Genomic DNA, 18319 nt, shown 5'->3' on the forward strand with positions numbered 1-18319 from the left:
TGGATTATCATGATGATAAAGATGAAATTATAACCTTGAATATATAAGATGTATGAATTTGACGAAACGTTTGTAGCAACAGTGCTTTTGAAAAACAGTGCATATTGGTTGCTCATAGGTTATTTTACAGTTTAGAGCATGGACAGTAAGGTATTGTCTTTGCATGTAAAATATAGGACATTCAAACAGTAGATGTTCAACCGACTGAATATCTCCACACGAGCACATCGATTCTTCTCCAGTCTTAATTTTGAATCTTTCAAAATAAGCTCCAAATGTACCATGACCTGATATAAATTGTGTACTAATAAAGTTTGGAGAGTAAATTTTGCATTTCAGTCGATCATATACCTGAGGAAAAAATAGGTTTTTGGTGACTGAACCTTTATCACTTGCAGACCAGTGTGAATTCCAATTAGAAGTAATATGTTCTAAGGTATGGAGAGAAAAATGTATTTAAATGAACTGTTTCTAATGTTACTTTGATGGCATCGTTTACAACTAGATTCAAAATATGAGATGCATAGGTCACAAAAATGCTCTAGGATTGATATTCTTAATTTTTTTCTGAAGGCCATTGTGCTTGCCACTCATATCCCCCCCTTATCGTACCCTTGTCTACGCATATTTTGAATACGGTATCTAACTCACAATCTGGCAAGAGTTCACTTAAACCTTCCACTGAAGTGTCTGAAACAAGTTAAAATTCAAGAAATAATTTTCGAACTCCAACATCAGAAGTGTCAGTTTTTACAATAAATTCTTACTACAAATGATATTTTTTCAGTGTGATTGGAATCTGACGTGCAGTCGAGAATTAAACAAAATATTAAATTTTGCTTCCCTTAAAAATTTCTTAATTTTTTATTTAATATCACTTGCTAAAACAAACATAATTTCATTTTCAAAAGTATGACCTAAGTAGGTGAGAGTGTTCACCTTGAGACAGGAAAATTTGTTAATTTTTTTTACATTAATGTTTGCAGTGGATATTGACATTTATCTGTGAACAAGGTTTGATCATTATTACATTTTATAATTTATCTTAAAATTTTGTGCTAATGATAATGATTTTCAGATTACAAGCTAATTTGTGCAAAGTGGCAAAATGTCTCGTAGTGGACCATGGTGTTCCACCTTGAGACAGTGACAGTTCCACACTGAGACACTATTTTCTGATGGATTAATATAAATTATGATATCAAAGAAGTGACATAAATATGACTTCTACAAACATGAGATGAGTATATATAGGCTACATAGTCAGTTTATGTGAGAGAGAGTCATTGAATGTTACCAGCAAACTCGATCCTGCATTTTTGTCTGACTAGAAGTTGGTGGCTTTGGCAGTTGTAATTTCAGTTTTATTAACCATTGCTTCATCTGGCACTTCTGGAAAAATGAAACTGTTCCCTATTTTAGCACTTCTCCTTGGAAATGAATTCTTAATGCTACGAGATATAAAACATAAAATTAATTTTTCTCATTAACTTGAAATTTTATAAGTCATTCATACCTGCTTCTTGGGTTGTTGGTACATTGGTGATAGAGAATGTTCAACTTCGAAGTCACTTCCAGAAGATGAATGGTCAGAATTTGCTACATCTATCTCTTCAGAGGGATTAGATATCTTCTGTGAAACTTTTTTTTCTTCTTCATTGCATTCTTCTTTTTCTGTTTTAATTCTTTCTCTGTCTCCTTTCCAGCTCTTGTTTTTATGGGAGTTTTCTTAAGATAGCATGCCTGTGTCTGGGATGACAATCATATCTAACTGCTGCCCTATAAATGCCGATGTTTTATTCTAGAGCATATTTCACATTTTCGACTGTCAAGGATCCTTTATGTATTTTAATTTTACGTTTTTTTAGCTGTTTCTGAAACATAAAATACGTAATTATACATAGTTTTACCGTATTAATGTGGTCCACAATGAGACAGCAATTTAGTAGTGTCTCACTCTGCTCCACATTACTTCTTACAATGTAACAGGTCATAGTAAACTTCCTAAGAAAAGTTAGATGCTTCTGATTACGGTAATTTGTAGTAAATGAATATGTACTTTACCCGAAATAAATGACATTTTTCTTACCTGACTGAACAGACAACTAGACACTTCAATTGCTGAGGTAAAAAATTTACAAACACACTGGAAAATGGCGAAATGTTTACTTCGAGTATGTCGAAGGTGATCGATTCGATATCTTGAAAACTACTGCCTAGTAGTTCATGAGACATTTGTCGGCTAAACCATTCATATTTTATAGGGAATGTCTCATTGTGGACCACCCTCCCGTAATAAGTCACACGATTTAAGAAATTTGAGAATTATTTAAACAATTTGACATGCTGTGAAATAATGTGATCAAATCTCGTCAACATTTGTATAGCAGTTAAAAATTATTTATTATTTACTCGTATATCATACTATAATATTAATGTTTAGGTGAGGGGTTTGGACTTTTTCCATTGCTGGTTGTCACAATCAAAAATTAAGACAACGTTTCGAAGGGTGGTTTTCCCTTCGTCTTCAGGTGGAAGGAAGGAGAGAAGAGAAAAAACCTACTGTTGGGATCGTTACGTAAGCTATTCTGTATGACTAATATTAATCATTTATACCAGTGAAAGATAAACACTGCCTTCCTAAGAGGTCTACAATTGCAATGATTTTTTCAAATGGCTCGACATCGTCTTTCTTCAGGTTCAAAATACCGTTTTTGTTCTTTGTCATTATTGTACAATTTATTATTGTCAAGGCGTGTTTTCAATTCATACCACTTTTTGTAGTTTTGCTTATGTTCTGTACCCCTGTGCTAAACATAAATGAAATGAAAATGAATGAATGAATGGATGAGTGAATGAATGAATAAATAAATAAATGAATAAATAAATAAATAAATAAATAAATAAATAAATAAATAAATAAATAAATAAATAAATAAATAAATAAATAAATAAATAAATAAATAAATAAATAAATAAATAAATAAATAAATAAATAAATTTATAGGCCAAACCCGGGTAATTTCGCAACACGTACAATTTCGCAATAATTTTTATATTTAACATTGCGTAGTTGGCCAAGTTAATTTGATGCTGTAAAAGAATCTAGTACATAGCAGCTCTACCTAGATCCGTCTGCACTACAAGTAGCGACTCTTTCGACCTTCAACAGGACTGAAAACTAATTTTATCATTCTGTTGTCAGATTCTGTGAGCAGAACGTGCCTGTGAAACGTTGCGGAAGTGTTGTCTGAATTATTTTTTTTCAATTTAAGAAATGTATTTCATTACAGTAATTATATTCTTTAAAATGTGGAGATTTTTTTGAGTGGTCAGTGAAAAATATCCAACAAGTGTTTGCTGAGAAATGTGCTTTTGCCGGTGGAGCTTTTCTTATTCAGTTGGGCTGTTAAAATGGCGGTAGATGTGACTGCAGCAGTAAAAGTAAGTAGGCCTATTGAAAATAAAATTATTATTATCGTTGTTTAATGGTAATTTTCTTTACTAAATTGAGTGATAGTGATTAATTATATTTAGTAAACCATAATAGTACAAGAAACAATATTGATACGGCAGAGTCACAGTTTCGATTCCAGTAGAAAGAATGATCAATTGTGTGTAAAATTTTCGTGCTTTAGCTAGTTAAAAAGGAAGATAAAATTAATAGTTATCTATTTATTGAAGATACAAAATGTAAATACCTAATATTTAGAATCCATAATAAAGGTCCGAGTTCCAATCTCAAAAATCGCTCTTAGGCAAATGAGAACAAAACAATCAAATTTAATACATTTACCATATCATTTGTCAGAGATGTCTCCCGCTAGAGATAATATGGTCAGAAATGGATATGACGAAACTGATGTAACAGGAGCGTCAGTAAAATTTTGGCTTTCTGTTTATAAGAGCAGCAAGGAATTTAATATTCCTTACAATACACTGAAGGATCGTCTAAACATCACACCTGACCCTTCCAAAATACCAGTCGTGAAGAAATAGGGTACTTTTTTCTTATCTGGAGGGAAAGAAGCTGAATTGTTGTCCTATGTGGTCGAGATGCAAGAACTTGGCTTTAGGCTTCCTGCAACTCAAGTTCGAGAATTTGCATTTATATTGGCATCCTTTCAACAGTGACTATGCTGGTTTGGTTTCATGGGTTTCTTTCAAGAAACTTCATGGTTTGTGCTTGCGCCAGCCTGAAAACCTCTCCTACAACAGGGCTGCTGCTGCGACACGAGTAAACCTCAATTACTTCTATGATGCTCTAGAGATTGTTCTAGGTAACTCGGGACTGAAGGACAAGCCCAACCGTATTTGGAATCTGGATGAGACAGGTTTTAATTTGGTACCAAAACCAAACAAAAAACATGTCCACAATCTTTGTTTGATGAAAATATGTGCTACATGCTTTAGCCTGTACGAAAATGATGCAAACGGAGAGGCCTGGATACAGTGTTTGCAGTGCATAAAGTAGTTCCATGAAAAATATCCGGGACGTGTGACATACCGCAAGGATTTCTTGTGTCACTCTTGCAGAGAACATAAATCTGAGTGAGAGAAAATTTTTGTAAGACAAATCGTTGCATTTGTTTTGATAGTAAAATTGAAGTTATTTTTGCACTATAGGCCCTATATGTAGAAATTTATTTTAAAAATATTACTGCGAAATTACCAGAGTAGTATTGCGAAATTAACCGAGTTGTCCAAAAGATTGTAATTCGCAACACGTTTTTAATTTCTGTCGTACGTAATTAGTTTAATTTAAAAGAATAAAATTTGCATGTATCGTATAGAAATAATAACAATTAAGACTTTTTCCTAAAAATTGAAATTTTAATACGTTATTTATCATATTTTAAAGGAGTAAAACCTCAATACTGCGAAATTATCCGGGTTTGCCTTAAAAAAAGAAATCACTAAACACATACCTGTTATATTTTACGTATTCTTAATCAGCAAGTTCCCTTCCACATTGGTCACTGTGAATTAATAACGAATTTTATGCAGTGACTGAAAACGTTGAAAACGATCAACAAGGGATTTGATTGTTTGGTGAATATTCAAAATGTGCACATTTTACATCATTCTGTTTTTAAAGTAAATTCAAATGTGAATGAAATCCGCTAAATATAAACATTTATTTATTGTTCCGCCAGCAATGGAATTATAAATAATTGATATCAAATTAGCGCACGCATGTTCACGTTGTTACTTTGTAAAATTGGTTTAGCACTTAATAATATGTATTTTAAAATCATATATTAAATGTATTACTTCGGCCGCCCTAGGAAATTGACCACCTCCTTGCTTTTCCCTTATTCTTGCCTTATCCTTTTTCTTCTGATCCTTTCTTTTCTTCCTTATAGACCCCTTATTCTATTTTATTCTCCTTCTTCTTGTATTTCTCTTGTTCTCCTCCTGTTTTCCTTGTTCTCCTTGTACTTCCTTTGTTATCATTATATTTCCTTTTCCTTCTTGTATTCCACTTCTTCTTGTCTTCTTCCCCTTGCCCTCCTTCCATTCCACTTGTTCTCCTCGTATTTTCTCTGTTATCTTTGTAATCATTTGTTCTGCATTTATTCACATTGTTCTCCATATATTCCCATTATACTGCTTGCATTTTCCTTGTTATTATTGTATTACCTTGTTCTCCTTGTATTCCTTTAGTTCCCCTTCCATTCCTCTTGTTACTCCTGTATTCTTCGTGTTCTCTTTGTATTCCACTTGCTCTCCTTGCATTTTCTTTGTTATCCTTGTATTCCCCTCTTCTTGCACTCCCCTTGTTATCTTTGTAGCTTCTTGTTAGCTTTGTATTCCCTCGTTGTCTTTGTATTCCTTTGTTATTCTTGTATTACCATTTTTATGTTGTATTTCCTTGTTATCTTTGTATTCCCTTCTTATCCTTGTGTTCCTTTGTTATCCTTGTATTACCACTGTTTATCTTGTATTCCCTTGTTCTCTTTTTATTCCCATTGTTTTCCGTGTATCCACTTTTTTCGCCTTATATTACTCTTGATCTTGTATTTTTCTATTTATTCTTGCATTTCCTTTGTTCTCCTTGCAGTCCCTTCGTTACACTTTTATTCCGTTGTTCTTATATTAACCTTTTTCTCTTTGTATTTCCCTTGATCTTCTTGTATTTCCATTCTTGTTCTTTATTTCCCCTTTTTTCTTGTTATTTTTGTCTTCTACTCTTCTTCTCTTTGTTCTCCTTGTTTTTCCATATACTAGACGCAATTTACTGAGAAATCTCTTCCCCTGTGAGGACTCGGGTTAATGATAATAATATTAAAAACGCTAATAATAATCTCCATCAAATATTTTATTGTTCTAACTCGTGTTCTGCGCATTTATATACAAGGTTCACCAATTAATATGGCAGGAAACTATTTCTGAGTGTGGATTGACATGTTCACAGAGACTCAAAGGAAGTACCCATCTCTGCCGTTCCTGGACCGGAGGTGCGAGAGAGACTATGAGATACCAGATCCACATGGCAGTGGAACTGTCATCCTTCCTGCGGGAACAGCTGTCCACATCCCAGTCATTGGAATTCAGAACAATCCAAAATACTTTCCGATCCCCGAAAAGTTCGACCCGGAACGATTTTCAGAAGAGAACAGAAGAAATCGGTCCAATTTGCTTCATATCCCATTTGGAGAAGGCCCCAGAATTTGCATAGGTAAAAGCATGTTACACGTTGCTTCTTAGGCTATATCTACCTATTTTACATAAGAATTTCCTAATACATGATATATTATGAACTGAATGCTCTTTTAATTGAAATTCCCTATCATATCGATAAAAAAGTACTCATATCTCGGCAGGTATTACTTCTTGTTACATATATCAGTATATTTAAGAATTTTTCAATCTTTATGGCTTAACATATTAAACAAAAACAGGTTACATATCACTGTTTTTTATATTTACACTTCTACTTTACGAACGTTTTCACCCTCCAAGGGGCATCATCAGGTAAAACAGTATTTAAGTATCATATGTCTAAAATCAAGTATATAAAATATACAAGACAGTTTAAAATGATACGTAACGTATGAAGAAAAATATCATTTTACAGTGTACACAAATGAACATGTTGAAATGAACTTGAACCAATGTATATTAAAACGTACTGTGAAGAATCATTACTAACATGCCTGAATGGCTGTATCTTGTATGCTATGTAAGATATCAAGAAAATGGATTGGTTAATGCTTAATATACTTTACATACAAATATATACATTACTGATAAATAATACTGAATTGTTGCATATTTGTTTATGTTTAAATTAAAGGAACACTGTTTTAGAAGATTAATATCCCATCTATTGGGTATATGACGAAACCAATAGAATGATGCAGGTTGTCAATATTCAGTTTTAAAATTTATGTGAGCTTTCTATTTATATCCACTAAAGTTTAAGTTGTAAAATAATGATAATTTGTTATGTGGTGTTTTGTATACACGACACAGAATTATTACCAAATGTTGAGTCAAGATTGTTCAACTGTGGTCAAAGTTCGATTTAATCATGGATTGGATAAGTCGTTTTACAACAGTCATATGGTTACCATCGTATGCTCAAAATCTGAAACAAATATTTAATATTATACGTCAGTTTGACTTTAGGGTTATTACTTTTTATATATCAATACTTACATATTGGCGCTCGGAGCTGAGTGTAGGTGTCTATTCGTAAATTTGCATGCAACTAACTAGATGTTACGTATTGCTTACTGTTCCTACATCCGCGTAGTGATATTAAATGTTATGGTGGAAGGGTGGGGACTATATTTTGTTAAAGCACAGGGTGTATAACGGGTCATGATTATGAATCGGATTTTCGTTTATTACAGTACCATGTTCTAAATATTGATTTGTTATATAGAATTCTTCGGCGCTGTTTATTAGTTTAATGTTTGAATAAGATTTTAGGATTTTAAAAGTTTCTTTGCTGCGTCCTAGTTTGTGATCAGTTTCTATCAAATGGGTAGCATATTTTGATTTCTTACGGTTATTTTTAAAATCAGATATGTGTTCACCATATCTGATTTTAAAATTCCTACGTGTCTGCCCGATATATCTGATTTCACATGTTGCACATTCTATGTTCTATTCATTATTATGTAATTTTATATTTTTATGCAAATCATTATTGAAATTGTTTTTGAGCTAGTAATTGGGTTTATCCGCTATGGCAATGTTTTTTATTTAAAAAATCGCTTAATTTGTTGGAAATGTATTTTTAGTATGTTAATGTTACATACGTTTTTTGGTTTTACTCTTTCATAGCAGTGAGGTTTGTGAACGTTTTTTGGTTGCTCAATTTTTCTTTTTTATGAATTTATTTCTTTATTACTTTAGTATTGTGTCATTTTCAATGGCTATTTCTAATATTTTGTATGTATATATGTATTTATTTACACTGCAAGTGGGCAAGCACCCGGTGGCAGTGGTATATACAATATTAACAAATACACACTAAAATGATAAGCAATACACAATAAAATTTACAATACATAATACAATTTTACAGCACATATACCATTTTATACACAATACAGTTTAACACAATAATAATAAAACATAAAATAAAATACCTAATTTTACAATACAACCTACATAATTATGTATAGGTCCTACATAAGTTTCAATAGTCTTTCACTTTACTCTCATCTCATTCCCTGTAGTGGCACTATGACGCTTTTCACTGAACTTTAGCACACATTTCACTGACACTCTGTAACACATTTCACTGACACTATAGAACACATTTCATTGACGCTATAAATTATCACTGATTGGAACTGTTCACTGCACTGTAAAACCATAACTTCACTGACTCACCTCGCTTCACTGATACAACAGTTCAACAAATTAAAAGAAGTGTTTTCGTTTTTGTATTTCATCTTATTTAATGGTATGTATAATAATCTGTCTATTAGAAAATTAAACATACTGAGTTTGTGCGTTGTAGGGTGTATTGAATGTGTTGGGATGCAGTGATTTGCGTGGCCCGGTTTTCTGTAAATGTCAAATGTAAATTTTGTTTTTCGTTTTTCAAACGTAATGTCTAAGAAATTTAGGGACTTGTTCTTTTCGTTTTCCTGAGTGAACTTTAAACTGTTATCGTGGCGTTTAGAACAGAAATTGTGGTAACTCGGCAAGGGTCTATTGGGGCTTTTAAGCCCCCTAGTGTGGCCACAGCAACTGAGCGAAACATTGCCATGGCGATCGTTTTTAGATTATAGTTTTCCTCTTAATACTGTCGAGAACTCGCTCTAGTATGGAACTAAACAGATATTTCTTGCGATGTTCGGGTGATTTTTATTGTGCCGTTTATGTGAGCGCGTAGTAATATGCCTAATTGTTTTGTTGTTGGTGTAAATCCGGTTATATAATCTGTAAGGAAGTAAGACGTTTCTGTTTTTCACCCAAAGACTGGGCTATTTTTCAGAAGTGGTGTAGAGCAATTCCACGGAGACAGAAAACTGTATGCTTGTTCTTATATCTGTAACATACATTTTTCTGCTGTTTTGATAGTAAGAGCCATAAGTTTATTATTGACGGTAAGAAGGTAGGACTTCTACGGAAGAACTGGTGACCAAAACCGGATGCCATACCACATATTTTCTCGAACTTGTCTCGATACCTTAAAAATTAAAAGAAGTGAAAATCTCCACCCAATCCTTTCTCATAACAATGCACCCGTACCAAATACCATCTGGCTATGACCAATTCCATCGACTCTAAGTAACCCAGTAGTTGATACAACATCGTTAAATAACCAAGTAAAAAAAAGAATTGGACGTGATACCCGAAAATCAGAACACCTTAGCTGATCTTGCGCTTGTGTGCATGTATATGACATTACTCCACACCTGGATGTCCAAAATTGTCTTGTTACTTTGACTGTAATCTCTTTTTCTTTTACTCGGTTATTTAACGACGCTATATGAACTACGAGGTTATTTAGTGTCGATGGGATTGGTGATAGCGAGATGATATTTGGCGAGATGAGGCTGAAGATTCGCCATAGATTACCTGACATATGCCTTGCGGTTGGGGAAAACCTCGGAAAAAACCCAACCAGGTAATCAGCCCAAGCGGGAATTGAACCCGCGCCCGAATGAAACTCCAGATCGGTAGGCAAGCGCCTTAGCCGACAGAGCTACGCCGGTGGCTCGTAATCTCTTCCAGTGAATGAACGCCAGACCAGCATTTCAGCTGTTTTGTGCGAGTTTTTCAAAATCGATACTCCTTTTGGAGCCATAAACTGTGATGAGTTCGAGGGAAGTGAAAATACAAAAGAATATACAAGTTGAATGAACGGCCTTGTAGATACAATGAGCTCAAAGACTTCCTTCTCTGCCCTGTACAAAGGATTCTAGCATTACACGATTTTAGAAAATATATTACACGTACTTGGCAATACAAAGAACACGTCTGCCTAAGAAAGAATCATTGAAGTTTTTAGAGTGACAATTCAGAGCACTCACGAAATAGAGTCATTCTTGTGGGATAGCAGATTTAAATATATTCTGACAGAAAAAATTTAACCAGGATCCTCTACAGCGACATTTCGGAATTATAAAATGATTATCTTGTGATGATCACCATAGACTTTCCAATCTCTGTGCCGGTTAAAAAATGTGCTATATTCACGTGCTAATTCTGAACTCCTAATTGAACCCAAGCACCTAGCTTCTACTTCATTAAATGTACATGTTTAATTATTAATTATTTTATTTTTAATAATAGCAATTCTGCCGTAATTAACGAAAAAGTTATTTCAGTAAAAAAATTCAGTGTAATGCTGCTTTGTATGTGGGCTACAGGTTAATCTGATTTACAATTTTATTACATTTGTTTATTATGTTTCCACATCATAACAGATTTCTGATCAAGGATATGAGAAAGTAAATTGGTCTCATGTAAAAGTCGTTAATTTAATATTCTCCAATAAGTACCATACAACAAATTAATACAGTACTACTAAATTGTTTTAATTTTACAAAACACAAAATAACCTAAGTATTTCAAAAGATCAAAACTTGCATTATCATAGATATAATATCAAAGTTTAATTTGCAAGTCTGAGTTGCAGTAATATTGCTTGTTCCTCCTGAATTACGTATAGACCAGTTACAACTGCAACTAATGGGTAAATAGTAGATAAAAACTATTGGTGAAAATAAAGTGTCTCCTTTATTATATTACATTCTTTCCCGTGTATAAAAACATAATTTTACATCAATGCGTACTTTATAATGCCATAAAAATGTTTATTTTTGCGAAGCTGTACTCGTTTTTTGCGTACTTCTGGTTGAAGCCGGCACAATGTTCCAATTTTCGGTTAATTATTATATTTATTATTCAGGGGTGTATTATAGCTCATAATTTGTTAATGTAATAATGTTACATTTTTTAAATACGTAAAATATTGCGACAAAGTACTCTACAATGCATTCTTATGTAATTTGTTATTTTAAAATCCTTTTGCATTCGCTCGAATAGCGATCCTGAAACTATAGTGGACAACAGAGCTAGCGCCACTCGGCGACGAACCACTGAACTAGGAAAGTTGCGTCACTTTCTCTTCTACCCGCTCTGCTGTTATGCAAACTATTGAAGGACTGTATTATATGTTCAACTGTTTTAGTATTGTTGTATACAATCAAAGTGTCGTCTGCATACCTTCTATAGATTTTATGTTGTGATTCTATATCATGTTTTCTATATTTTCTTATTCTAATATATCTGCGACTATAAAGTCTCATCAATAGGTATGTTAGTATACAAATTATTCAAAATAAATTAGAGAAAATTAACATACAAAACACCAAAATTGAACAAATCATGACACTTTTAAAAATAGTAATAAAACAGAAATATTTTTATTTCAATAAAAAGATTTTTAAGCAAAATAAAGGATTGGCAATGGGAAACATACTATCCGGATTACTCGCAGATATATTAGAAGAAGAAAAAATAGACAACATAATACGGAATCACAACATAAAACTCTGTAGAATGTATGTAGACGACACTTTGATTACATACAATACTAAAACAGATGAACATATAATAAAGTCCTTCAGTAGTTTAAATAACAGTTAAAAGTTCACTCAGGAAAACAAAAAGAATAAATTTCTAAATTTCTTAGACATTACGTTCGAAAAACAAAAAAACAAAATTTACATTTGACATTTACAGAAAACCGGGCCACACAAATCATTGCATCCCAACACATTCAATACACCCTACAAAGCACAAACTCAGTATGTTTAATTTTCTAAGAGACAAATTATTGTACACATCACAAAATAAGAAGAAATACGAAAAAGAATACAACAAAATATTAGAAATAGCCAATGATAATGATACAATACTAAAGTAATAAAGAAATTAATTCATAAAAAAGAAAGATTGAGCAAACAAAAACCGTTCACAACACTCACTGATATAAAAGAGAAAAACCAAAAAACATACAATAAATACATTTCCAACAAATTACTCAATTTTTTAAATAGAGAAGATGATACAATAGCGCACAAACGCAATAACAAGCTAAAAAAAATTAAATAATGCTTTTCAGACAGACACGTAGGAATTTTAAAATCAGATATGGTGAACACATATCTGATTTTAAAAATAACCGTAAGACATCAGAATATGCTACCCATTTGATAGAAACTGATCACAAACTAGGACGCAGCAAAGAAACTTTTAAAATCCTAAAATCTTGTTCAAACATTAAACTAATAAACAGCGCCGAAGAATTCTACATAACAAATCAATATTTAGAACATGGTCCTGTAATAAACGAAAAACCCAATTCATAATCATGACCCGTTATACACCCTGTGCTTTACCAAAATATAGTCCCCCACTCTTCCACCATAACATTTAATATCACTACGCGGATGTAGGAAAAGTAAGCAATACGTAACATCAGTAGTTGCATACAAACGTACGAATAGACATCTACACTCAGCTCCGATCACCAATATGTAAGTATTGATATATAAAAAGTAATAACCCTAAAGTCAAACTGACGTATAATATTAAATATTTGTTTCAGATTTTGAGCATACGATGGTAACCATATGACTGTTGTAAAACGACTTATCCAATCCATGATTACATCGAACTTTGACTACAAGTGAACAATCTTGACTCAACATTTGGTAATAATTCTGTGTCGTGTATACAAAACACCACATAACAAATTATCATTATTTTACAACTTAAACTTTAGTGGATATAAATAGAAAGCTCACATAAATTTTAAAACTGAATATTGACAACCTGCACCATTCTATTGGTTTCGTCATATACCCAATAGATGGGATATTAATCTTCTAAAACAGTGTTCCTTTAATTTAAACATAAACAAATATGCAACAATTCAGTATTATTTATCAGTAATGTATATATTTGTATGTAAAGTATATTAAGCATTAACCAATCCATTTTCTTGATATCGTACATAGCATACAAGATACAGCCATTCAGGCATGTTAGTAATGATTCTTCACAGTACGTTTTAATATACATTGGTTCAAGTTCATTTCAACATGTTCATTTGTGTACACTGTAAAATGATATTTTTCTTCATACGTTACGTATCATTTTAAACTGTCTTGTACATTTTATATACTTGATTTTAGACATATGATACTTAAATACTGTTTTACCTGATGATGCCCCTTGGAGGGTGAAAACGTTCGTAAAGTAGAAGTGTAAATATAAAAAACAGTGATATGTAACCTGTTTTTGTTTAATATGTTAAGCCATTAAGATTGAAAAAAAACTTTAATATATTGATATATGTAACAGTAAGGTATTCTTATCTGATTATCAAAAATTAATTGTGAATTAGTTATTACTTCGCTTAGTAATCAAACGGAATAAACAACATTTGTAAACCAGCTAAGTTTCCATGCTTAACACAGAAAGTTAACGGTATTTAATTTGTGTCGCAACCCTAGCTTTGAAAATCTGATAAAGATGTTTCTAACCTCATGATGGCATAATATTGTGTGTTTTACTATATGACTATAGGATATCGGTAGTATGTTTATGAGAATATATGTTGGCTAGATTGGAGAATGGAGTGATGTCATAAGATTGACGTCATCGGTTAGTGAGGTTAGATTTTGTGTTTGCGGGTAAAAATATAAAGGTCGCTGTGCATTCCGGTGGTTAGGTTGGTATAAGTGTAAATTTTATTGGTGGTTGGTACTGATGAGGTTTGAATAGCGTACCGGTAAAGCATGTGTTTGGATGGTGTGTAAATCATTCTATTATTTGAATAATTTCGAGGTAAAATTGTTCCGGGGCCGGGTATCGAACCCGGGACCTTTGGTTTAATGTACCAACGCTCTACCAACTGAGCTACCCGGGAACTCTACCAGACACCGATCCAATTTTTCCCTCTGTATCCACAGACCTCAAAGTGGGCTGACAACCGTCAAGCAACCAACATTGAATGCACACTAACTCAGTGTGACTTAAATTGTGGCTTTCTGTTAACGAACAGTGACGTGTATTATGCAAATCAAGCTTTCAGGTATAACTCCTTGTAAAGTTGATTTGAATAATTTGCTTGACGGTTGTCAGCCCACTTTGAGGTCTGTGGATACAGGGGGAAAAATTGGATCGGTGTCTGGTAGAGTTCCTGGGTAGCTCAGTTGGTAGAGCGTTGGTACATTAAACCAAAGGTCCCGGGTTCGATACCCGGCCCCGGAACAATTTTACCTCGAAATTATTCAAATCAACTTTACAGGGAGTTATACCTGAAAGCTTGATTTGCATAATACACGTCACTGTTCGTTAACAGAAAGCCACAATTTAAGTCACACTGAGTTAGTGTGCACTCAATGTTGGTTGCTTGACGGTTGTCAGCCCACTTTGAGGTCTGTGGATACAGAGGGAAAAATTGGATCGGTGTCTGGTAGAGTTCCTGGGTAGCTCAGTTGGTAGAGCGTTGGTACGTTAAACCAAAGGTCCCGGGTTCGATACCCGGCTCCGGAACAATTTTTCCCTCGAAATTATTCAAATCAACTTTACAGGGAGTTATACCTGAAAGCTTGATTTGCATTCTATTGTTTGTTCAATTCGTGAGAAGTTGTGCTACTGGTGATTTGTTTGGCTATGGAGTGCGTTGCTGGCCCAAGAGGAGTGAAACGGAGGGCTGAACAAGGTTTACGTATGTGAGAAGGTTAGAGGGTTAGTTGAGGTGATATCTCAGTGACATGAGTTCGACGTATGTAAGAAGGTTAGTGGGTTAGTTGAGGTGATATCTCAGTGACATGAGTTCGACGTATGTGAGAAGGTTAGTGGGTTAGTTGAGGTGATATCTCAGTGACATGAGGTCGACATATGCGAGAAGGTTAGAGGGTTAGTTGAGGTGATATCTCAGTGACTTGAGGTTGACGTATGTGGGAAGGTTAGAGGATTAATAGAGGTGATATCTCAGTGAAATGAGGTCGACTTATGTGAGAAGGTTAATGGGTTAGTTGAGGTGATATTTCAGTGACTTGAGGTTGACGTATATGGGAAGGTTAGAGGATTAGTTGAGGTGATATCTCAGTGACATGAGGTCGACGTATGTGAGAAGGTTATAGGGTTAGTTGAGGTGATATTTCAATGACTTGAGGTTGACGTATGTGAGAAGGTTAGAGGGTTAGTTGAGGCGATATCTCAGTGACATGAGGTCGAATACTGTGAATTCAATGATATAAGTGCGCTTTCTCTGCCATGTATAGTGTCGAATTGCCGAAATTTCACGTATGGGATCGTGTTGATGATATCTTATTTTGAATAAGAACGGATGGGTTGTATTCCAGAATGGGATGTTGTGAAATTGTTTTGCTGATATCCTATTTTGGATAAGAGCGGATGGGCTCTGTTCCAGAATGGGATATCGTCAATTTGTGTGATTATTGCTTTTTAGATTATGGGATCGTGTTGATGATATCCTATTTTGAATAAGAGCGGATGGGTTGTTTTCCAGAATGGGATGTGTGAAATTGTTTTGCTGATATCCTATTTTGGATAAGAGCGGATAGGCTCTGTTCCAGAATGGGATATCGTCAATTTATGTGATTATTCTTTTTATATAGCCTAGTTTTATTTACTCGTCGTGTTGGTTTACGTCGGCCATGTTGTGACGTCACTGCGTTGTGACGTAACTACCGCCATGTTGTGACGTCATCGTTTGTCAAACTTGTCGAAAATTAAGCGATATCCTATAATAAAAGAATCCCCTTAAAGCATTCACTCGAAAATTATTGTATCATGGTAATCCATAGTGGTTACAGCAAGAAATTAAAATTAAACAAAATTAGATTCTGAATTAGATTACAGGGACCCTTGTTTCATATTACAATTACACTATACACGTAACAAAATCTTTTGTGATCTTCACAGGGAAGCGGTTTGGATTGATGCAGATGAAGACGGGATTGGTCCACATCTTATCCAAATACGAAGTGGCTCCCTGCAAGGAAACACCCATTCCTCTTATTCCAGACCCCAAGTCCTTTTTGCTGGCGCCAAAAGACAAGATACCGATGACTTTCATCAGACACACCTGACTACATAATACGATGACTTGAAGTTCTGTTTTATACCACGTCCTGCATTCGATGAAGAACATGAAACTGAAGACAAATTTTATTGAATAAGCAGCGGGAAATTTTCATCTTGTGTAACATCGATGTTGGGGAAGAAGGGACAAGCAGGACAATGAAAAGTGTATCTTTCCACTCTGTTCATAGTAGAGATCGTATTCTTTGATGTTCAGTGAGATCGAGTTTGTGAAATGAGCCAAATTACTTGACGAGTTGTGGCGCGTGATGCTGTACGATGAAAACGGACAATTCGCACATCAAGAACTGCAAAAACACACACATAAAAGAATGATTTCAAGATTAGGGTTGTGTTGTGCATTACAAAAGAATAAACATAGTCTTTCCTGTAAATTTTTAACTTAAAATGTTACTGTTTCACATGCACTACTCCTAATGAAATATTTAAGCCTGTATTACAATAATCTTTGGTATAAATGTTTAACTTAAAAAGTTACTGTATCAGAGGTACTACTTTTAACAATATGTTTAAGCCTATATTACAATAATCTTTGATGAAAAATGTTAACTAAAAATGTTACTTTTCACAGGTACCGCTTCTACTGCAATTTTAAGCATATACTACGATGATCTTTCTTGTAAAAATTTAACTTAAAACATCGGTACATCTGCATCACAGATACTGCCCTGAATGAAATGTTGAAGCCTGTATTACAAAAATATTTGCTGTAAAATTTAACTTAAAATACCGGTACTACTATAACACAGGTAGCCTACTGCCATTGTGTACAAGTATACTTTCCAACAAAATTTTTAAAGTGCTCGTCCTTAACTTTATTGAAAGAAATATTGGTAGCTATGTACCATCATTTCATACAGAGAAACACAGACGTTAGATCCTTTTTATAATGTCCACAATTTTAATGTCTATTTTATTATGTCCATTACATTAAAGTCCATTACACAATGTCCATAAATATATGTCCAATGGAGTATATGTCCACTTTATTTTAGTTCAATTGCAAAAATTTTATGTCCACATTTTTACGTCCACTACATGATTGTACAATACATTATTTCCATCTACAAATTGACTTCAATTCCCTACTCAATCTCTTCTGCCTGTTCATCTTCATACAGTTCAGATGATAACTAATAGCTTTGAGATAAGTTCTGATATACCCTCCTTCGTTGTAGTGGTTGTAATTCCGAACAATCTCTTCTACTCGACTGAAATTTTGTAGATACGATCTTTTAATAGGGTGTCACACAATCAAATGCCCACCAAGCAATAACTGGATTATTATAATTTCATTATTCCTTTGGTTTTTCTTGATAAATTCCATGCATTTCCAGACCGACGCGTGATGTGTGACGGTGTGTTTCTGAAAGCGGTTATGCCAGCCCTCGACTACGTTAGTTGTTTGACGTTGTGCTGCCAGAACCTGATTATAAGTGTTCCATATTTCAGGTGTGAATCTAGGGGCATTGCTGTTCTTGTTCCTCCAGTAGGTGTTCCTCGGTGTAAGTTCTTTCCATGTACAATGCTAAATCCATTACGTCAGGCTCAGTATTGTCTACAGGGGTATCAAAAACAGCCTGAATATCTTCCAGTGGTACAGAAGGAATTTACATGAAAGTGGACAAATAAAAGTGGACATAAATAAAAGTAGACATAAATGAAAGTGGACTTAAATAAAAGTATACGTAACAGT

At 33.9% G+C, this 18319-nt stretch overlaps 1 protein-coding gene and 2 non-coding genes across 3 annotated transcripts in view; 2 read left to right on the forward strand and 1 right to left on the reverse strand.

Annotated features, from left to right (window-relative positions):
• Positions 1 to 17047, forward strand: part of LOC138693289 (cytochrome P450 6j1-like) — a 38346-nt gene extending 21299 nt beyond the window's left edge. The window contains exons 5-6 of the mRNA XM_069817150.1: positions 6419 to 6682; positions 16444 to 17047. Coding sequence (XP_069673251.1) covers positions 6419 to 6682; positions 16444 to 16610 — 431 coding nt within the window. The 3' untranslated portion in view covers positions 16611 to 17047. The remainder of the gene's footprint in view (positions 1 to 6418; positions 6683 to 16443) is intronic.
• On the reverse strand, positions 14344 to 14416 carry TRNAN-AUU (transfer RNA asparagine (anticodon AUU)). Its single transcript has one exon. It is a non-coding gene; the product is annotated as a tRNA-Asn (tRNA).
• On the forward strand, positions 14688 to 14760 carry TRNAN-AUU (transfer RNA asparagine (anticodon AUU)). The gene has a single exon. It is a non-coding gene; the product is annotated as a tRNA-Asn (tRNA).
• Positions 17048 to 18319: the final 1272 nt, after the last annotated feature.

Source organism: Periplaneta americana, chromosome 17, assembly GCF_040183065.1.
Source record: "Periplaneta americana isolate PAMFEO1 chromosome 17, P.americana_PAMFEO1_priV1, whole genome shotgun sequence".
In the NCBI taxonomy this organism is placed as follows: Eukaryota; Metazoa; Arthropoda; class Insecta; order Blattodea; family Blattidae; genus Periplaneta; species Periplaneta americana.